At 45.3% G+C, this 22,940-nt stretch overlaps 1 protein-coding gene across 1 annotated transcript; it reads left to right on the top strand.

The window, feature by feature from the left end:
• The first annotated feature begins 1,952 nt into the window (after nt 1–1,952).
• Nucleotides 1,953–22,441, top strand: SFT2D2 (SFT2 domain containing 2). Its single transcript, XM_065946421.1, has 8 exons — nt 1,953–2,092; nt 7,726–7,812; nt 8,060–8,145; nt 11,281–11,362; nt 13,342–13,377; nt 13,465–13,523; nt 15,418–15,447; nt 17,464–22,441. The coding sequence occupies exons 1-8, from the start codon at nt 2,030–2,032 to the stop codon at nt 17,501–17,503; spliced, it is 483 nt and encodes a 160-aa protein (XP_065802493.1). The 5' UTR covers nt 1,953–2,029; the 3' UTR covers nt 17,504–22,441.
• Nucleotides 22,442–22,940: the final 499 nt, after the last annotated feature.

Genomic DNA, 22,940 nt, shown 5'->3' on the forward strand with positions numbered 1-22,940 from the left:
CAGGCAAGAGCAATTGCATTTGTTATTCAAGATCTCAGGTGTGAACTAAAATTATAAAGCATAGCCTAACCATAAAGAGGAAACCACATAAAGTATAACTACAGCCATTTGACTGATTGCATAGGGTCCTGTGCAAAAATCCCCTTGCTTGGCTGATTTACAATACTTTCTAAAGGTCCAAGCTCTTGGTAACACCTAAATTCTCTCCATTCAGACACGGCATTACTACTCTTTCATGAATGTTCTCCTGTGTGTGTGTGTTCATGGTGGGGAAAGAGGGTATAGGGAGATTCTCTAGTGGGTGCTCCTGGTACTCTCCCTGTGGATTTCTTTTTTCTAAGCCTTTTTAAACTTGAAATTAGTTTTCCAGACATTTATCAGCAAGCAGTTTGAGACATGAGACCATGTCCTGTCTATGGCACCATCTGAGGGTAACATGGATTCTCCAACATAGAATCATCAGCACTGGAGTCTGGTTTCAGTAAACAAACCAAGGTGAAATGAAATATTTTCTGCCATATGGTGAGCAAGAAATGTCACAACCATCAGTGATTTCAGGCCTCCAAATGTGAATGAAGTCTCCCAAAATGGAACACAATGCCTGCAATCCAGCAGATGCCAGCAACCCCCCACGCCCTCCCCCCCACCCCCCACACAGATTGCTGAGGAGCTGGGGGTGGGGGAATGCAAGAAGAAGCCATCTGCCACATCTGCCACCCCTTACGGTGAACAAGGAATTCAGAAGGCAAACAATCTAGAAACAGGATTTGGCCCCATATAGCTGGCAGCGGCGGCTGAGTGTCTTCAGTTGTGTCTGACTTTGTGACCCTATGGACTGTAGCCTGCCAGGCCCTTCTGTCCATGGGATTCTCCAGGCAAGAATACTGGAGGGGGCTGCCATGCCCTCCTCCAGGGGATCTTCCCAACCCAGGGATCAAACCGCATCTCTGATGTCTCCAGCATCCGTAGGCGATTTCTTTACCACTAGCGCCACCTGGGAAGCCCCCCAGATAGCTGAGGTACATAAATGTAAAAGTAATGAATTCAGTGAGCCCCAAGGCTTGCATCTTCCCGTACATAGAAGGACACTAAATTCCTTAGCTTGACATCTGGCTTTCGTTACTACTTAACAATAATCTTTGATGTTCAGACTGCCTGCCCCCTTTGTTACAAACTTGTATATAGCCTGACTCCCTTTCCTGCCTCCTCAGAACAGTTTTCTCATGGCTACTGAGACACTATTTTCCAGGCTCAGACTTCCAGGCTCAGAGTCCTTAACATTCCCACGAAATAAAATAACTCTCTACTTTTAGGTTGTGACTAATTTTTTTAGTCAACACCAAAAAACACAAAGCAATCTAATTAATACAGACGGCACTCCCTCAAACAAGTTCTACTCCTTTCTACCAAAATCAGTCTTCTGGACGCATTTCCAGTTGGAATTGCAGTAGTGTTTTTGTTAACTTTTCCATAAAGCTTATTAGGTTAAATTTACTCCAGTTGGCCTCAATTGATTTTTAAACAGCTGTTTACACTGTAACTAGGACAAGAATGCAGATTCCTCACGGCATTTGTTTATAAATTTGCACCCACACCAGAGCGATTGTGGGGCGCAGGAAGAGGGGTTCCAGGCATCAGTCTCGCTTCTGCAGTGCCTTCCTTGTGCTAGGGACTCCGCCTTTGTCAGCTGAACCTGTGGAGGGCCCCCGGAAGCGAGGGCTGCCGCTCGGAGTGTGAAATGCAGCGCTGGACGCAGAACCGCAACATATCCCAGCTCGGCAGACCTTAAATCCAGCTCTTCCTGCCCAACCCTCCTTCCCGGCATAATATCACCGGGAGAAAGAGGGCGGGGCGTGGGCGGGCTGTGGGCGGTGGCCTCGCTGCGCGCCTGCGTGGGCAGGAGCCAGGTGGGCAGGTACCTGGGCGGGGCGCGCTGTGGTTGGCGGCGGCTGGGGCAGCACCCGGAAGGACCTGCGACTTAGCCAGCGCAACAGGCGGCTGGAGGGGCAGCCTGTGGACCAGTCCCGCCATGGACAAGCTGAAGAAGGTGCTGAGCGGGCAGGACACCGAGGACCGGGGCGGCCTGTCCGAGGTGAGTGCACCTTGGCGTTCCAACCTGCTGGTCGCACTCTCCCCTGCCCCGCGGCTGCTGCTCCCAGGCAGCGGTCCGTCGGGGGCCTCGGAGAGCACCAAGCCCGCCCCCCGGCTCCGCCGGCTCTTGTTGCTGGCTGGTGAGAAAAGGATGCTGGACTTCTAGGATTTCTTGGAAAGCAACTCTGCCTCTGTCCCTTTCTCCTCCCCTACAGGCTCCAGACCTTCGCGTTCCTCTCACTTCCCGCCCCAAGTGCCAGGGCCCAGGTTGCTTAGGGCGGTTGGCACCTGTTTACTTTTTTGTCCTTCACCCTTTCGGCTTTCCGCGCCCCAACCCCCCACAAAGGGAGGGCCACGCTGGAGCGAAACCTAGAAACAAATGCGGAAGGAAGGGTGGCCATCGGCGGCCCCGTTCCTGCTGGCCAGGGAAAAGGCTTTAGAGCCGAGCTAGGCAGAGGCCTCTGAGAAGCTGACGGAGGGAGTCCTCGTATAGATTGCCTGGGCTAGGCCCTGGTGAGGGTCCCTGCTCGATGCCCACTGCGCGCCGCACCCTGGTGCTCCCGGCTGCGTTCTTGCTCGGTTTAAGTTGTGGAGTGTGACATGCCCACCCAACGTTTGTGTATACTGTTGCTGTAAATTGTCTCCAGGAAAACCGTAAATTCCTGGAGCTTTGGGACCGCATCTTGTTTCTCTGCCTGCACATAGACGTCTTAGACCTCATAGACGCCCAAAACCTCTTGAGGCCGCCTGCTTGTGTGTTTAGCTTACTGGAAAGGTTTGGTCGAGCTGAAACGTGGGCAATGTTACCCGCTATGTTCTAGAGCTACATAGTGTGTTTCTTGCCTATTTCTAATGATTTGACCTTATTTTTTTCTTTGTGGATGACAAAATAGCATTTCTCTTTATTCTTTTTTTTTGTATTCCATGGGCCTTGGTTTTCTCATCTGTAAAAAGAAGCCGTTGCACAAGATAATATAGCTTCTTTCAAGTTTGTACCTAAGTTTTTCCTCTGATTTTCATCAGTGTCTTTATTGGTTATCTCAGCATGCTGTTTTCACCTGGTTTTGCAGTTGCTGATTTTGTTGAGTGACCCTGATACCCCCACCCCTCCATGAAATCTCAGAACCCTAAAACTTGCTGTCTGAATCTTCACCTTGAAGAAGTAACACTATAGATGTTGAGTGTTACAGGAATTGGGGTTTAACTTTCTTTGGACAGTTCAAAGCAGCCTCTGGCTTCTTTTAAATCTATTGCCTTTATTAATTGGTCAAGGCTCAGAAGTAATTTCATTAGTTCCTTGTTCTTGATTTCTGGCTTCTAATATGAACCCTTAAGCGCAACCTCAAACTAGGCCTAAGAAAATTTAGATGGTTGACAGTCATGCTTATCTTAAGTTTTATGCTGCACAGACTGTCAATAAGGTTTTAAAGCAGCTGGGGTTCAAAAGGGAGATGTTTTCTTTTCCTGAGGATTCTTGGGGGGGACAGTGGGAATTATGCAGTTATTTTGATTTAGAAAACCATCATGAAGTGGTACACCCTCAAGAATGACTGATGGTAGTACAGATTGAAAATATAAATGATGAGTCTGTTTTTACCTAAAATAGTGAATGCCTATGTTGGATACAGTGAAGGGCTTTAAAGAGTTGTAAGCCCAGGCATGTAAAGTCTGTTTTAGGAAGACTAGGTGCTTCTCTCTTGTTCTAAAACATTGCTGTCAGTTTCATCTCGAGTGTGAGATTCCTGATTACGTACATCACTGTGTGGCACTTCCTGAGTCCCAACTCCCAGGAAGCATTTTGTATGCAGCTGAATCACTCTCAGGGTTGTTTTTGGCTTAGTTTTTACTTATTAGGTCCAGGCCACCTTGAAAATGTTGGTCTTAACTTGTCTCACATTTCCTATGCTTTTAAGGCTTGAGGATGCTGGTGAAATTTCTGTGGTGTGTGTGTGTGTGTGTGTGTGTGAAGTTAGACTTGGTGACCTTAAAGTCTCTTTCAGTTCAGTTCAGTTGCTCAGTTGTATCCGACTCTTTGTGAACCCAGCACGCCAGGCCTCCCTGTCCATCACAAACTCCTGGAGTTTACCCAAACTCATGTCCATTGAGTTGGAGATGCCATCCAGCCATCTCATCCTCTGTCGTCCCCTTCTCCTCCTGCCCTCAATCTTTCCCAGCATCAGGGTCTTTTCCAATGAGTCAGCTCTTCGCATCAGGTGGCCAAAGTATTGGAGTTTCTGCTTCAGCATCAGTCCTTCCAATGAACACCTAGGACTGACCTCCTTTAGGATGGACTGGTTGGATCTCCTTGCAGTCCAAGGGACTCTCAAGAGTCTTCTCCAACACCACAGTTCAAAAGCATCGATTCTTCGGTGCTCAGCTTTCTTTATAGTCCAACTCTCACATCCATACATGACCACTGGAAAAACCATAGCCTTGACTAGACGGACCTTTGTTGGCAAAGTAACATCTCTACTTTTTAATATGCTGTCTAGGTTGGTCATAACATTCCTTCCAAGGAGTAAGGGTCTTTTACTTTCATGGCTGCATTCACCATCTGCAGTGATTTTGGAGCCCAGAAAAATAAAGTCAGCCACTGTTTCCACTGTTTCTCCATCTATTTCCCATGAGGTGATGGGACCAGATGCCATGATCTTAGTTTTCCAAATGTTGAGCTTTATGCCAACTATTTTACTCTCCTCTTTCACTTTCATCAAGAGGCTCTTTAGTTCTTCTTCACTTTCTGCCATAAGGGTGGTGTCATCTGCATATCTGGGGTTATTGATATTTCTCCCAGCAATCTTGATTCCAGCCTGTGCTTCCTCCATCCCAGCGTTTCTCATGATGTACTCTGCATATAAGTTAAATAAGCAGGGTGACAATATACAGCCTTGATGTACTCCTTTTCCTATTTGGAAACAGTCTGTTGTTCCATTTCCAGTTCTAACTGTTGCTTCCTGACCTGCATACAGGTTTCTCAAGAGTTTACATTCAATTATAAAAGCTGTCAATTATAAAAGATGTCACCAGAAATGAGTGCTTTTAAAAAATGTTATTCTTTTAATGCAAACAATAGAAGTATGATTAGTTCTGTTTCTCCTACTTATGAAACTGCAGAATTATAAAACTTGCCTGGTAATGTCTAGTCACAGATGGGTTCCTGATGAGTTTTCTAATTGATAAACTGGTCTTCATAAAGTCAACTTCAACCTTTATTTTCTGTGAGCTTTCCGAAAATAGAGGCTTTGTGTTTTCTCTACAGGATTGTAGGGACGAGGAAGGTCTGAATGGTACCTGGTTTGAAAGCACAGGAATGAAGCAATGTTCCTTTCTCACCTTCTTCTGGTTACCAATCCTGTTTTCCTGAATGATTCTCAGTTTTTCTTATTTTGGCAAGAGCCCCTCTTCTCTCCACATCCCAGAGTCAAAGGGACCTTTGTGCATAACTACCAGTCAGATAGCCTGGGAGCTGTTTGCCTACAGCTTCTATCCATGTGCTAGTCCAACTACTCTAATTTCCAAAAAGTGCACTAGCAGTTTCTAGAGACTGTGAATTTAGGGAGTTATTTTGCATCAACATGGTTGATCTTCACAAACTGACAAAAAGACGTGTTTGGTTTTTGGTGGGTCCAGTTGGAAGTGGAGCAACAGCAACAGCTTCCTCTGGCCTGTGACCAAGCACGGGTGTGAAAGAACTTACCATTACATTGATGAAAAATTTTGGCCCCTCCCTCATTTTGGCAAATAGGGTGATATTTGAATGGTAGTCAGCTTGAGAGATGTGTAGAAGCAACGTGTTACTTTCCTTTCTGAAGGTAGAAACCAGAACTTCTTCCTATAACAAATGATTTTAATTTTTACGAGAGCTGGCATCTCATCATCCTTTTGAGCCTATTTTGTGCTTTAAGTGCCAAGGCCGTATCAGATTGATACTTTGTGGCTTATCCTCTTTAAAAAACAGGTGACTCTTAAAATGTCTCTGTAGATGCCAAGCAATCCTATCCCATCTTGCTACCACAGTTTTTTTTTCTCATGTAGCTCTGTTCCTTTTTCTGCCTTGACAAGCTCCTTCTTTGGTGCTTGCGTGAGTAGCAAGAGTGGTAGCTTTTGATTTTTTTCCTCTGTCCTCGGCAGGAGGTTGGAAAAGGGTCTACCCGGCTTTCCTGGGCTGCCGGTCAAGCCTGGCAGCAGAGCATCACGAGGCTCGCTCTGGGGCAGAGTGTGGCATGGGGCGGCTCGCGGTCAGCTCCTGAGCCCTGCCGCCCCCTCTGACGCGCCGCTCGCCCTCCTGTCGCCATGCGTGTCCGCAGGTGCCCCTTGTGTACGTGGGGGGGTTGCCGTGTCCTGAGCCCACTTGCAACGTGCGTGAATAGATGCGACAGGAGCGCCCCTTTTGATAAGCTGCACTAAACACTTTCCTTGTGAGTGGAGAGGAAGCCATGCGGTAGCGAAGCTTGCCATGCCCGCGGGAGCCTCTGGGCCTGTTCTTCGGCTTCCGGTTTGGCAGGAAGTTGGGAGACGCGGTTGAGGACAGTCCTCAGCTGGGAGCGGTCAAGGCGGTGCCCGTCTAGTGACCTTTGCGGCCTCCACCACACTACCTTCTTCCGTTAGCTGTGGGAATGTGGAGTCGGTAAGCTCTTCCCACAGGGCCTGGCGGAGACTGTGCTGTCCACTTGAGGTGAGGCCTGGGTGAATGAATGTGCATGGGGCCTGGCTGTCCTGCCTCAGCCGGGCTGGAGAAAAGGCCTTCGGTCTCCCTGGCAGCTGCCTGTGAAACTTGGAACAGCTGTGGCCACTGCTCGAGGGTGAACAGGCCTCATGTCTCTGGTGCAGACACCTAACTGTCATCTTTGATGTGGGGAAAAAAGCCTCAAGAGCTACTCATAGGCTCCCTTGTTTTAGCAGAGTTTTTCTGGAAATCTTGGCCTCTGCTGAACTTTGCTCTTGGGAAGGATTAATCGTGGTGGCAGAGAGGGATGAGTAGGACAGTCATTAATTAACTAGGATCCATCTCACATGAGGGTGGCTTGGCTGATGCCAACACCTTGAAGAACAGTTTCTACCAAGAGTGCGTAGACTTGGATAAGAATCCTGATTAGGATGAGAGTCAGACTCCTCCCGGGTCCTGGAAGGGCCAGCAAAAGCAGTGAGTGACAAAACTTGGCTGGTTGATTTAGGAGATAGTGCCGCATGGACCCAGCTGCCTGAGTGCCACCCCTGTCTCTTCCCCTCTTCCTGGGCCTCTACAGGCAGAGCTCACGCCGCTCCAGGCGTGTTCCTCATCTTGCCTGGACTGCCGTAAGGGCTCGGGCTACCCTAGGATCTTCTGCAGTCTTGCCTTTCTGTTTGCGGCGTGCACTGTGCTTAAGGCAGAGAGTTTTCCCCTCTGGAGATATTCAGCCAGCAGCTTGGTAGCCTCTAATTAGCTACAGGAGAAGAGATTCATGGGACGGATCAGGAGCTGGATTCAGTGACTCATGAGGGCTGTTGCAAACATGGCCAAGTAGGAGGCCATGTTCCTGCCTTCCTCAGTACAAATTCTAGATTTAATTATGTGTATCCTTTGTTTTGGTGATTAAATATGCATGCACATGTATGTAATTAGTTTTTTATTTTATTTTTTTTTAACTATTTTAGGTTGTTGAGGCAACTTCATTAAGCTCGGGCACCAGAATAAAAGGCTTCATTGCCTGTTTTGCCATAGGAATTCTCTGCTCACTTCTGGTAAGACCTCTCTCCCCTCTTCCAATCTTTTCCCCTGCCTTTCTTCTCTCCTCTTTCCACTTTCATCAACCTCCTTTTCTCCTTTGTTTTTCGCTGAAATGCATGGACAAGAGGAGGGGGAGGTAACAGAGGTGGAGAGGGAGCTAAGGGGTGCAGGGAGGGAGCATGTTGCTCTGTGAACTCCTGGTTCTGTGGCTGTGCTAGGAGGGGTTCCTCATGTGCAAATGCCCTGTGCCTTGTCTTACAGGGGACTCTTTTGCTCTGGGTGCCCAGGAAGGGACTGTATCTCTTCGCAGTGTTTTATACCTTTGGTAACATCGCATCTCTTGGGAGGTAACAGTTTTGTTTTTTTTTAAATCTAACCTTAGCCAATTATTAGATGGGGAAATGGATGTAGATTGTGTTTAGCAGGAGGTGAAGGAGGATGCTTCAGTAATTAGAAGGATTTGGAGAGTAAAGAGGTCATTAAAACACATCACTTTCATATCCTATCACTTCTATATATACATATGTATTTTTAACTTCAGCATGTATTTACATCTTAGTTCATCTTTGAAGTACCCCTGGAAGGAGGCAAGAACCACTTGTAAAAATTACCACTGTAATTTTACATGGAGCAGAGCAGTTGAATGATTTCTTCACTATTTACAGCTCCACCGTCTCCAACACCACCTTCCCCATTGCTCTCCTCTTACTGTTCTGCTCCTCCATGATGGACTTACGTGCTCCCACCTTGTGCTGGGCTCAGAGGATTCAAAGACAAACAGCGTTTGGTTCCTCACTGGTTGGCCAGGCAGACAGACATATAGCATATGGAGAGAGTGATGCCTGGGAGAGGGGCAGGGGGACTGAGCTGATCTGACCCGACTTGGGGAGCCAAGAGGCCTTTCTGTGGAGAAGGTGCTATCTGAGCTGCTCAGAGCTCCAGCATCTATCACTGCTGCTCTGAAGACTGTATGAGTTTACTGTTGGGCTTCCCTGTCTCTTTTATGGACCCCTCACTGGGCCATTTTCCACAGAACTGTGGAGTCACTCATTTTGTAGCCCAACTTACCCCCTTAGTGGCCCCCCATTCCCTCTCAACAGGTGAAGTCCAAACCCCTCAGCATCCATGTGGGGCAGACCCTTCCAGTCCTCCTCCTCAACCAGGCTCAACTTGTATTTCCCCCAAATGTTTTTGTTCTTTGTTGGGACTGTTTCTCTGCCTGGGGTCCCAGCCCATTTTCACCCCATATTTGATGGGTACTTGCTTATTTGTCAATACCTGACTCAAAAGTCACCTCTTCTAGGAAACTTCTTTTAATTCCATTTTCCCCTTCAGAATCACCTACCTCCTCCTTTAAAATGGGCTCTGTCTATCCCATATATATTTATGTGACAGCACATATAGCATTTTATTATACTGACTTGTTGCAGGTGTGTAAACCACTTGACAAGGGCTGCACTTCTGTCTTATTTGTCTCTAATGTCCCCAAATCTATTTGTCTTTTTCTGGCTGGAAATGTTAACCAAATGATTAAGTATAATGCACTGGACATCTTCCTGAAGCTTAATTTATTAATTCTTATTATAGAGCTTCCCTGGTGGCTCAGAGGTTAAAGCATCTGCCTGCAATGTGGGAGACCTGGGTTCGATCCCTGGGTCGGGAAAATCCCCTGGAGAAGGAAATGGCAACCCACTCCAGTATTCTTGCCTGGAGAATCCCATGGATGGAGGAGCCTGGTGGGCTACAGTCCACGGGGTCGCAAAGAGTTGGACATGACTGAGTGACTTCACTTTCACTTTCTTTATGATAGTATGATGCTGGACCTTGAGATGTCTAATCTTGCTTTAAAGCTCTCTCAAAGACTAACTTTTGGGGAATATTGCTTTGGGTAGGCAGCGTAGGTTATAATGTAGAGTCTAGATTGAGCAGAAATATATAGGTGTGTTAGTCCGAAAGAACTATTTAACAAATCCTAATGGAACTGACCCTTCATGGCATTGCTTGGGGAGATAATAAAGGGAGTGAATTATTTCAGCGTGTGTCTAGGAGTTTGTGGCTTTACCTGTAATCTTTTATATTTTGTATACGTGCTGCATTTAATTTTGAAGGCCACCTTTGGCTGTTGCTTCTTGTTCAGTGTAGGCTTACGAGTGCAGTCAGCTCTAACACTTGACCTGGCAGCCTTGAATTCAAGTGGAAACTTAATGGCACTTCAAAGAGAGGTAGATTTATTTAACTTTTTAAAAAAAAAATGTTTATAGAACACTTAGTAGCCAGTGTCATCTGCTGGTTGGCTTGTGTTGAACACTGACTATAACCAGCTACTCCTGGAGTGACGCTTCTGTCAGGAGTCAGGAAGCATGACTTACAGCTGGCCCTGGCTCTTGCTGTGTTAGGCGAGTCTGCTTCATTTGTGTTTACTCTTTCTTTTTTTTTTTTTTTTTTTTTTTTTTTTTTTTTTTTTAAAATACTTTATTTATCTGGCTGCACTGGGTTGTAGCTGCAGCATGCAGGATCTTTTTTCGTTTTAGCTGCAGCATGTGGGATCTTACTTCCCCAACCAGGAATCGAACCGAGGCCCCTGAATGCAGGCCCCCTGCACTGGGAACACAGCATTTTAGCCACTGGACCACCAGGGAAGTCCCTGTTTACTCTTTCTTATTAGCTGCCTCTCAAATTTCATCCCTGCAGAAGGCATGCTGAGCCTGTCCTTTGGAGCTTGGTAATCCAATAGATGTGGGCTGGAATGCCAGCTTGTTTAAGTGCCTAGCTGTGTGATCTTGGAAAGTTACATAAGTAAATTAACCTTTCTGAACTTCATTTTCTCAGCTCTGAATTAAGTGTAATAATACCTAACTGCCAGAGTAGTTGAGAGGATGAAATGGAATCATGTATGTGATATCTAGCATTTAGCAAACAGTCCACACATCATGGATGCTACTACTACCATCATTAGAATTATTCTCTGGAGATTATGAAAGAAAATGGAATTCTCTACTTATTAACATAAACTCCCTAAGCCTGTAAGATATGTTTTTTCCTTTTTCAGTTACCTGAGTCTTTTTGTCTCCATGGGTAGGTTGTTAAGCAGGCCAAGGTAGCACCTGTAAGAGAGGGGTCCTCTAGCCTAGTGGTTATGGGGGTATTTCCGGAGTCAGGCCTGCATGCATCTGCAGCCTTCTTCTACCATTTTCTAGTTGGAGGGCCTTGATAAGTAATAAGTACTTCTGGATTTAAGGTTCTTCATCTGCAAAACAAGTATGGTAACTGTCCTGTGATCACTTCATACATTGTCAGTGGGTTGAATGAGAATAAGGCACAAAGGCCCTGACACGGCACCCGGCACAGAGCCTTTCAAGTGCTGGCCACTGTCACTGCTCTCATTGTCACGGGTGAGCTGGAGCGGGCGATGAGGAGGCACCTTGGTGTCCCCGGTGTGGGTTTGTTCTGGTCTGAATGGCTTGTCTGTGTTTACTTCTTAGCACTGCCTTCCTCATGGGACCAATGAAACAGTTGAAGCGAATGTTTGAGCCTACGCGTTTGATTGCAACTGTCATGGTGCTGGTAAGGTCTGCCTGTCAGGTAACAGAAGTTACCTGTTTAAAATAGGGGCTTTTGTTCCTGCTGTTTGGAGTTTTTTTTCCTCTTAAATCTATAGACTTCTACCCTTTTCTCTTTCATCTTCACTTACAACCCAATGTCTGTACCCACTGTGGCAGAAGGGGGCATCCCTTTTTAAAATTTATTTTTATTTATTTATTTGGCTGTGCTGGATTTTAGTTGTGGCATGCAGGATCTAGTTCCTCCATCAGGGATCGAACCTGGGCCACTTCCATTGGGGGTGAGGAGTCTTAACCACAGGACTACCAGGGAAGTCCCAGGAGCATTCTTTATCTAATAATTTTTCTCTTCCCTCTGACTTGTGTTTTAGTTGGCATGAGGTATTGCCAGTTCTATAAAGTTCCCAGAAGGTTTTGCTTGTCAGTTTAGTCAAACTCAATGTGGTAATGGGCTTCCCAGGTGGCACTTGGAGTAAAGAGCCTGCCTGCCGATGCAGGAGACATGAGACGTGAGTTCGATCCCTGAGTCGGGAAGATCCCCTGGAGTAGGGCATGGCGACCCACTCCAGTGTTCTTACCTGGAGAATCCCATGGACAGAGGAGCCTGGCAGGCTACAGTCCATAGAGTCACAAAGAGTTGGATGTGACTGAAGCAACATGGCATGCATGCAGTCATGTGGTAATAAGAGAGCTGTGACATCCTTCTGGTAACAGGTGATGCCACATACAAGCAGAGCATGGAGGGCATTACTCAGGGACACAGGGTTCATTCTCTAGAGTGGGTATCCAGTCTAACATGGTCTCTTTTTCTCCTTGTCATTATCTGACTTTGGATTTCTGTTTGTTCTCATCAATTTTCCCGTGGTGGGTCTGGTCTCCCTCTGGCTCAGCACCCCTGTTCCCTGCTGGTCACCACAGTGCCTTAAGTCTTGTCCTGTCTTTCTCTCCCTAATGAGGAATGCTTCTCTCTTCCTTGGGCCATGTTATTCCCTTGGACCATACCATCATTCCAGACCATATTGTCTGGACTTCTGTTATAATTATCAGTATTGTGGTATTGTAGCTTAATCCATATACTTCTATTTTTAGTTTTATGTGTGTACATCTCATTTGTTCAGATAGGTAAAAGTCCATTGCAACTATTTTGTGTTCTTTCAGAGCATCAGGTACAATGCTGGACACCGATTTATTTCCATCATATTTATTGAACAGTTACTGGTACAGCAGGATAGAGAGGATAAGCGTGACTGACAGCTGGATTCATTGTTCTTGGCCAGCCCTGGAAGTAGATGAGCTGGAGAAATCTCTTTCTGAAGGAACTTTCTCAGAAAGGATGCAGGGGTGAGGGAAAAGCGTGGGATTCCCTGGCAGTTCAGAGGTTAGGACTTTGTGCTTTCACTCTCATGACTTGAGTCCAATCCCTGGTCAAGGAACTAAGATCCCACAAGCTGTGTGGCACAGCCAGAAAAAAAGAAGACTAGAAAGGACTTGGGGAAAGTGTTAGCTGTAAACAGATACACACAGATAACTGACTCATGGGCTCTGAGAGTGACATCTCATGTTAACCTTTGTCCTTGCATGCCCTTTCTACTCCAGAGACTATAAAGAAGTGTGTGTTAAACTTCACATTTGAATGCACATTTGAATGGAAAGATGGATGGATGGGTAGTTCAGAAATGTGCTTGTATTTGCTGGGCAGAGATTTTGAGAAAATTTGAAAGTAGAAGAGGATCCTCCTTCTCTTTTTAATCTACATGAATCCTTACTGACAGTTTCATTTGAACTCTTCTGCCAAAGCATGGGTTCTGAGGTAGCTTAGACGCTTTGAGATAATGGTTGCGTTTGGTTGCTGTAATAATCACAGAATCTGATTACTGCAGTTTGACGTGCTATTGTAAGTTTGTCAAGAATGACGTCTTTACAATTTTCCCCTCTCTGTTGTCATTGTCACTATATTAATTAATGTTTCCATTCTCTCTCTAGCTGTGTTTTGCACTTACCCTGTGTTCTGCCTTTTGGGTAAGTGTTCTTTTTAATTTTCCTTAACCTTTTTGGTGTGTGCCTCTTGTCATACACATTCCTGTAACCATATCATTTTTATTCCAGTGGCACAACAAAGGGCTTGCTCTCATCTTCTGCATTTTGCAGTCTCTGGCCCTGACGTGGTAAGTAACCTTTTCAGCTGTCCCCTCCCACATCGGTCTCTGACTAATGCAGCTGAAGGAGATAAAATCCCACATGATGTGGGCAGGAGGATTAGGAACACAAAAGCTTTCCAATTTAAAAATCCTTAATGATGCAAGTCAAGTACACTGTAGAGCTAAAACCTGTCAACTCAGCCCACTGCCAGTAGGTGGCCTTAGTGGTCTTGAGTGGTCGTCGGAGGCCATTTGCCTACTGCGGCATTTTTGCTGGCCTCAGGGTTGATTTTGAGATGTTGCTAACATTATTCAACCATTCACGTCCAGTAAGAGGAAGGACAGTGAAGTTTTGTAGGGGCTGGTAAAAAGAGGCTTGTGAGTCAAATAGACATTAAAGAAAAGGGAAACTGGCAAAAAAAAAAAAAATCATGAGTGTTATATTTATGGTTGGATGAATCATTTAACAGAAGGACAAAAAGTGTCACTCTCCAGGAACAGTGACTGATGAAATGGAAAACCGTGTGGCTGTGGGCTGTAGCACGACCAGAGAATTGTGGCCCCGAGCCCAAGCAGAGAGAAAGGACCACTGGAGACATTGTTGCTCAAAACCATGGCTGGTGCTGTAGGTGCATGGCCATTTCAAACCTGTCCAAGCATGTATGGAAACAGTAGCTCCTGAGACATTTCCGTAATATGTTCTCAGTTAATCAAAGGATGATATCTACCAGGACAGTTTCATAAAAATGTGACTAGATCTACTTTGGGAAAAAAGTGTTGGCTCTAATGCAAAGAAAGGAGGACTAAAAGTTTTAAAACTTCCAGGGATCAAGTGTAGTCTTATTTGATGGAATTCAATCTTGAGACTACATGCTTAACATCCATTCTTCCCTTTAGTAATTTTGGACTTTTGATTAAATGTTCTTTCAAAATTCCCTTTGGCATTTACTGTTCCAAGTAAGTGAGCTTCTTCTGTACATGGTGAGTCTCAGAATCAGAGAAGGGTGGCCTGATTTTAATATAACACATACAGTGTGTTAATGTATTGAAAGGGCCTGGTGTAATGGCTTATGTTTGTATTTTGGTTTTCTTCTGGAGGCAGAAATTAGTCCTCACATGCACACGCCTTTCTTTGCTTATAGAGTGATTATGAAGCCAGTTTTTAAAGGTTCGGCATTCACATGGGCGCAGGCAAATGGCCCCGTTACAACGCTGATGTGTTCCAACTATATATGCCTTCTTAGGGCTGATTGACTTCCAGCCTGCCTGACACCCAGGCCAGGTCTTTTGGGATATGGCCAGCTTCCTCCCTGTGTGGTTCCCTCCTGGGGAAGGGGCTGAGTTAACTGAGACCACCAGGAGATCTATGGGCTTGGGTTCTTAAAGAATCATATTTTATAAAAGAAGAATCACAGCTTGCTTACACGTTCATCCACAGAGCCGCTGGCAGCGTGCTCCCCCACGCTTTGCCCATGCTCTTCTCACTCCTTTCACAATTCATAGGCACAGAGCAGAGAGTCTATCCCAGTTGGGTAGAAGGTACATTCTGCTGAGGGTTTGTAAAATATTAGGGGACAACCGATCTGGATCTTATTTAGTGCTCTGTAAGAATAGGGCTTCTAGGATATCTGGAATCAGTGTGTTGTAGGTGCTGTTGCTGGCTCATTTGGTTAAAGATTAACCCCGTGAGGCTGAGGTGACATCGCCGCAGGGGCCTTTTGCCCCCAGCTTTGATTACAGATGATGCTCGCTTCCTTGTTACACACCGTGTGTGTGTGTGCTTGTGTATGTGTGTATGTGTGTATAGGGGTGTGTGTGTTCATGCACCCTCCACACATTGCAGGTGCTCAGAAGCCCAGTTCACCGTGTAATCGTCCACTCCCTTCATCTGACTAGATCTTTTGTTTGTTTTTCATTGTAGGTACAGTCTTTCCTACATACCATTTGCAAGGTAAGGCTGATTCTCCTTAGGACTGTAATGTCAATTATTTGGGGATGAGGATATGTTTGCACAGGTCCTTTTAGTTTAGGGTGGTTTTATAGAGCTCATGCTATTACATATTTACTAAAAACCCTTGAGACAAATGAGCAGATGTTATACACCTCTTTTGGGCTTCCTTGGTAGCTCAGATGGTAAAGTGTCTGCCTATAATGTGGGAGACCCGGGTTCTATCCCTGGGTCAGGAAGATTCCCCTGGAGAAGGAAATAGCAACCCACTCCAGTATTCATGCCTGGAAAATCCCATGGACCAAGGAGCCTGGGGGCTACAGTCCATGGGGTAGCAAAGAGTCGGACATGACTGAGCGACTTCACTTCACATGCACCTATTTTATGATTTTATACATTTGTAAGCTAAGGCTCATCCCCAGCCCCACCTGTAACACAACCAGTGATGATCATTGACCCACGTCTGCCAATTCCTGATGCTGGGAACATTCTGCTGTGATAGATAGATTCCTTATCACTTTTTAAACCTGTAACTTTGTGGATATTTTCTTAAAGGTAATTATCACCTTAATCATCACTGAGCAAAGGATGGAAGGTTCATGCTTGTTTTCTTGCCCTATCCCACTGATGGAACATTTCAGAAAAGAATTCATAAAGAGAAGTAAGCAGGGCCAGAACTCTGGAGGACTGTGGTTTCCTAATTAACAGTGTGACCTTGGGCAACTCATTTGACCCCACCTTGGCCTGAAAGGACTCATGATAACTAAGAATAGTTTCGCCCCTTCTTACTCTGAGCTTCTGACCTCAAGATCTCCTTAAATTAGCACTTTCAGTGATCTCTATCTCTGAGTCTGTTCTCATGTCACTCTTTAATTTCCATTCTTTTATAACCTCTTAACTAAAAAGGGGCTTTTCCTTAACTGTGTTAAGGAAATGAGAAGTGTGGGAGAGCTGGGAATGAGGAAGAACAGGCTTAAGTTTCAACGCCTTCCAAGCCTGTGACAGTGACCAGAAGATGCGGGGGAGTGACTGATTAGACAGGAAGTTAATCAGCTCATTGTGTTAAAGGCTGTGTGAATAGACTTTCCAGGTCCCTTAATATGTTATGTATATTGTGAGCTGCCATGAGGGATCTTCCTTGATCGTAAAATACTTCCTCGTGCATCTGCTGGGACTTCGTGTGGAGCGGATCTTAAGAAACACAGTCCTAGAATGATCTTGATAGTAAAATACAGTGTCTGTTCAGGCGAATGCATTCTCTCATGCTCCCTCCCTCGGGTGACTCTAGCGTCCTCAGCACAGGTGCAGCTGGGAACACAGAGACTAGGGCTTGGGTGAGAGTCTTAGTTGTGGAGGTGGGCTGGACATGCCTGCGTGGTGAGCATGGGAGTTTGCTGAGCCCTCACTCTTTTCCTGTATGCTCTGCACTGCATTCCAAGGAGTAAGTGCCCGAGGTAGGGCTCATACATCAGGGTCATAAGTGTCAGTCCTCAGAGAGAGCTCCATGTGCGAGGGAACAGCACGATGCCTCTTAACAAGTTTCTGCTGCCTACTTAGAAGGAAGAAAGGCCCCAGTACCTATTTTATTTAATGTTTTTAGTGCATTCTGTTTTTCTGGCTGATAATTAAAGTACACAGTCCTGACTAATTTTTTGGTTTCAGAAAGTTTCTGCTTTCTTCCTATTTTTTCCTCTGATTGTCAAGATAGCTGTTGTTTATTAAATACCTCCTCTGTTCAGTGCGTTAAGCCCCAAACTGGTCAGTAGGATAGGTAGGAACGTGCCCTTTTATAGATGAGGAATTTGAAATTCACATAAGTCAAGTAACTTGCCCAGTTTAACATTGCTAATAGATGTTGAAGCTGAAGTTGATGCCATGTAGATCTGACCTCATAATCTAGAAGCTTTCTGCTCTGCAGCATGCTACTCTGGGTGCCCAGGAAATCTCAAGGAGGGCCCTTACCACTTACAGGAGGCTTTGGGTTGATGATCTGTTTTTCTTTGTGTTTTTTTCTCCCAGGGACGCTGTGAAGAAGTGTTTTACTGTGTGTCTTGCATAACACACAGCCAGGTTTGCAAAGCTCTGGAAAGCACCGTGGATGGATGTGGGTGGACCGTGTTGTAAATATCTTCTAAACCTCTGTCTCACAGACATGTGCCTTTGATCTTGCAAGCAACGTGTGGCTTGCATTCTGAAACTTTGAGGATTGCTTCTGGAGGCAACTGTGTGTTCCCAAACCCAAACGTCTGTCACATGATACAAGAAATGGGTTCTGTATCTGACAGAGTGGAATCTTCCTCATGTACCTTTGGATGATGTTCCACTGAGCTCTTATGAGTAAGAACCTTGTTAGCAACAGCAGATAAGCCTTGGAAGCCAGTGATTCCCAGTTGGTGACAGATGGCCCCACTGGAGACTCAGGTGCAACAGGAAGGGATAGAGTTTGGGAGTCAATGGGACTTTGTAGATTTGTCCCTCAGCATGTCACGCCTGCCCCATACAACATAGATGTGCTTCTCCTGTGGTGTCCAGGATCAAGCCGCCATCCTGCCATTTGAACACGAGTCTGCAGACAGCCTGGCTGGAATGAGGTAGAAAAGCACTTTCCAATGATGTGTGTTGTTTTTAAACCTGAACAGCTCTCTTCTGACTCCACACCTGACCATGGAATGTATTTTCTTTCCTTCTTTTTTATTGGAGTGTAGTTGCTTTACAGTGTTGGGTGGGAATGTATTTTCTAATGCTCAGTGCATACTCTTTTTCTTGGGTTTTCATTTCTTTCTTTCTCCCTCCCCATTGTATCTTCACTCTTGACCTCCTGGAATGAGATTGAAAGAGAACAAAGCTGCACCAGTAAATACGAGTGTTTCCTTTTGTACAGGAGCCCGTAGGAGGTGAAAAACCATGCTGCTCTCTGCTGTATTCTGCCCCCACCACCATTATTTGTATATGTTTGCTTTTAAACCGATTTTATTTTCCATTCTCCCCTGGAATAGGGCCAGGGGAGAGTAGGTGGGAAGACAGAGCCCAACCGTGGAGCCAGCAGAAAGTAGGCAGTCCTACCCAGTGACCTTTAAACAGTCCCAGTGTTTTGCACTGGAGCCTGTGCTGGAAACAGTGGGAGGAGATGCAAGGGACTGCAGAGTGGCCATATCACAGCCTGATGCCTGATCACAGACAGACTGCTTTCATGTCCCTGATCTTGTCTAGTCCTGGTAAGAGCCTTGTGATCAAGCAGAGATTGTTAACCCACTTGGCAGTCCAAAAAAATCAAGGCTCAGAAAAGTTACTAGATCTACCCAAAATCAGAGTTGATGGCAGAACTGAGTCCTGAGCCTGGGTGCCCCTGCTTCAGTCCCCTTCTTAACCCGCATTTCTGGATGTGGCTCTGGTGATAGTTCCTGTAACTATTTTCCCCGTTTTCATCAGTCAAGCTTGTTCGTTTTCTGGCCCCAGTCCTCTACATCATTGTATCTTCTCCTGCTTAGTCTCCCTGTGGGAAGCTTCCTCCTGGATCTGTGGCCTCTTCATCAGTTCTTTTGTGCCTGTTTGCCCCTCCTTACTGCATGACCATCAGAATGTCCTGTATCGATCATCAGAGCTCTTGGCATTTCAGGGCCTCCAAAGTCTCCTTCAAAGCCAGTCTGGGTTTGCCTTTCTCTTCTTCCTGGTCTGGTCTGTCCACTCAGGCTCTTGCTCTGGGAGCCTCCAAACCAAAGGCTGTGTTCCACCTCTTGTCTCTTTGCTTGCTAATTGCTGAATTCTTTTTTCTGCTGTAGCTGAGACCTCAGACTGGCAAGGCTTTTCTTCTGATCTGGGGAAGGTATGAACAGGCCTGATGGCGCCAGAGTGAGGAACCAATATTACTGGGTCCTTTCTAGGCTGTTGAGGGCATCCTGTCTTCTGCTGAGACCCCTAATATACCTTCAGCTAGAATTGGAAAGTATATACAACCTTCTGGTTACCTTCACATGCCAGGTGCTTCCAGCAGACTGCTCAGATCTCAGAAGGGTCCTGAATGGGGCCAGAAGGGAGTCAGGAGTCTTCATTGCTTCTTCTGTTTAAAGCTGATGTGAAACTAACCTGGTCTCACCGTGAGCTTCAACTAGCCTGGAGGCCACAAACAGCCAGAGGATCTCTGTGGCTGACCCCTCTGTACCTTTTTCAGAGACTGGACTTAGACTTTGTGAGACATGAGGTTAAGAGGTCACCTGGCCTGTATGATGTCGTGGTGGTTAATGTGGGCTATGAAGTCAAACAGGTCTGGGTGAGCTGTGTCTCAGTCACATGCTAGTGTCAGGTTGAACAAGTTCCTTAACCTCTGGTCCTCATGTTGCTCATCTGTTTAAAAATAATGGGGATAGTTGCTGCTGGATCATTGCAGGATATCAGTAAGAAATATGTCAAGTGCTTAGCAGGGGGCCCAGCATAGGTAAATATCTCAGTAAAAGGTGGGTATTATTATTTAAGCCTGACAATAATGGATGACCATTGAAGGTGAGAGAGTGAATGTCTCTGGTCATTAATTTATCTAAAAAAATTTATTTTGTAATATGTGTCTGGCACTTCAGACGTCACCGTGCAACATCTCACTGAATATGCACAATAACTTTGCTAGACTAGCAGTGCGTGCTGTCGCTGGGTTGTGTCTGGCTCTTTGCGACCCTGTGTACTGTAGCTGACCAGGCTGCTCTGTCCATAGGATACTCCAGGCAAGGATACTGGAGTGAGTTACCATAGGCCAGCAGTCTTGTCTCTATTATTAGATAAGCAACAGCCTCAGAAAGGGTAGAGGGTCTATACCAGATCTCACCGGCAGAGGACGCCAGTTCTTAGATAAAAGCTCCTACTTTGTCTACTCTTGAGTCCTGTGGCCAGTTTGCTCATGCAGGTCCGTTCCAACACCTTAACAGCTCATGGGTGGTCTTGCCTTCCAGGATCTTCCCAGCCTCCTACCTTTTTCTTTCTGCTGCCTTACCTTTTGGTTACTTTCCTACTTGTTTTTGTCTGCCAGATTGTAGATGTCCATCTCAAATGTACTGAAAGCTGTTACCAAGCAACAGTGCTGGTTAAAAGCGACCCCATGGATGAGACAAGGAGCGGAGAGTTAGGGTTTTAGATCCTGTGGCCGTTCATGGTCTGCTTCCCTGCTTCTCTGCCTTCCATCTTACCTGTTCATTGCTGGGTTAGGTCTTTGCATTTTGGAATGAAGGCAACCTTTGAGGTGGCCCTTCTGTAGACAAGAAGTGTGTTTGTTCAAGGCGGTGCTCCCAGCAGCGGGGTGGGAGGCTGGCCCGAACACTCTTCCTTGACTGTGTTGGCCTGTGACCGCTGTGCTTGAGCAGCCCTGCTCTCCCAGCCTGGAGGCCTGGGTTCTTCTTAGGTTTCCCCGCCCCTTAGAAACTGCTTGTCTGATGCTGGGCTAGTGGGTTTACTAACTCATTGCCCCCACCTCCTGTCTCAGAATTCTTCACTTTTGCTTAATGTGCTCAGGGGGGCCTCTAGCTCTCCAACTTCTCTGCATGGCTGTGCCCATGGCTATGGGCTGCTGAGACCCGGCCTAAGCTTTCCTCTCTCCCTTCCACAGACTGTCTTGTCTCTGGGAGAGAGCAAAACACTATCTGGCTGAGCATTCTCATTGGCCTCATTATCAGTGCTTGGAGCTTCTGTGCGTCACTCCTGTGTGGTCACTGTGGATTATCCACCTGAGTGCTACCCTAATCAGTATATGCTCATAAGCAAGAAATAGAATCGTGAAATGCATCTAACATTACTTTTGGATACTTCCATTAGGAAAGATAATTAAGAAGAGGGTCATACCTTAAGAAAAAATGGTGTGGGGGTACTGGTTTGACTGCTTCTGCTTTTGATAGCTGCAGGAGAGTGACACGTGTTACAACACATGTGATGAAACTTGGCAGAATGAATTGGAAAATAAAACTGCAGCCCTGTGACTTCGGTATTCTTTTTGTATGGGGTTGCCTATATAAGGCTTCTCTTCTCATCTCCTTCCTCAGATAACTTCTGACTAGAGTGGCTGCAGAATTACAGATACTTCAGAGTTCACAACCCATCCTTAAACTTCACTTTAAGCAAATAAAACCAACAAAATCAGTGTTTAAGGTTTATAAAGTCATTTTGCTAGATAGTAGGCATCATTCTTTTGATTTTAAAATCCAAGACTTAAGTTTTTAGATATGCAGTAGTTTCCTTGCAGTTATCATTTTAAAAAAAGTGAATAGACTTTCACCTGATGTTGAATACAGATTTATATGTGTGTAGCTCTTGAAAAGATTAACAAAAGAATTTACATTTAAAAGTCTACATTTTTTTTTTTACCAATTTTTATTTTAAAAGTTGGAAAGTTAAGTCATGTGACTTTAAAGTACCTTCTCATTTATAATTTTATGAAATTCTGAGATCTTGAGGGTTTTTTGGTCAAGTGAAGAGGAGAGTGCTATGTGGTGTAGTTGCCCCCAGTTTACTTGGGGTAGGGCATTTTGTCCCACTTTTCAGTTGTCTAGTTCTACCCTGAATGCTTTAATAACACTACTAAGGCCCAGGTGCACTTAAGCTTTGCTGTTGATGGCTCAGGTTTCTGCCCCTTGGCTTCACAAAGCACTGGCAGAGATCTTGCTGCAGAGCTTGTGAGCAGAGCCCAGGGACCATCAGTGCCTCTGTTGATGTAAACTGACTGAATAAAATTATGTTCTTTCTTAGCTGGAGCGGAAAAACTGATGATGAGCTTGAAAATGTACAGAGCATATTCTATAGATGGAATGAACTGAAAGCAGGAAGAGTATGTTCACTAGGCCGAAGTAACATGGCTATTTGAAGTGAAAAGGTCAATCCATAGCATCGTAATAAGCAACTAGTACTGATGTGTATATTCAGAACAATGTCACTGCATTTTTTTTTTATCGGAGTATAATTGCTACAGTGGTCATTACATTTAATAAATAACACCAAAAACAGACATAGCATAGGCAAAAATTCCCTGATATAAATGGCTGCCTAGATTTAATATCATTGTGGATGTGTGGGAGCCATCCTTTGAGACCAAACTGAGACTTGTTCCTGGGCAGAATATTGCTTCCTGCCTGTTGAACTTCCAAACTGCAAGAAGAGGTGCATTAGCACCTTAAGTACAGATGAACCTTATACTTGTTTAGTGTCTTAAAGGAGAACCATAGTTTACATGCAATCTTGTGGTCTTAATGCTATGAAAAGTGCTTTCTTTGCCTTTTTCAATGTATTTGCTTCACTTAGCCACTTTGAACAAGGAAAAAAAATTAAAACCTCTGAACTATGATCTTTTGCTGCTTTTGTACATTCTGATTGTGCAATTGATATTATGGATTTTTAAAAGTCCATCGGGAATTTATATGCCTACAGAACATTGTGCCTGTTCTAATATGATAAGCTTTTAAGACACTTTGTTAAAAATTCAATTTTTATAATTGTATACTCAGCTAACTTTGAATGCTGCTGATGGC

The sequence above is a fragment of the Muntiacus reevesi genome, chromosome 1, assembly GCF_963930625.1.
Source record: "Muntiacus reevesi chromosome 1, mMunRee1.1, whole genome shotgun sequence".
Classification (NCBI taxonomy): Eukaryota; Metazoa; Chordata; class Mammalia; order Artiodactyla; family Cervidae; genus Muntiacus; species Muntiacus reevesi.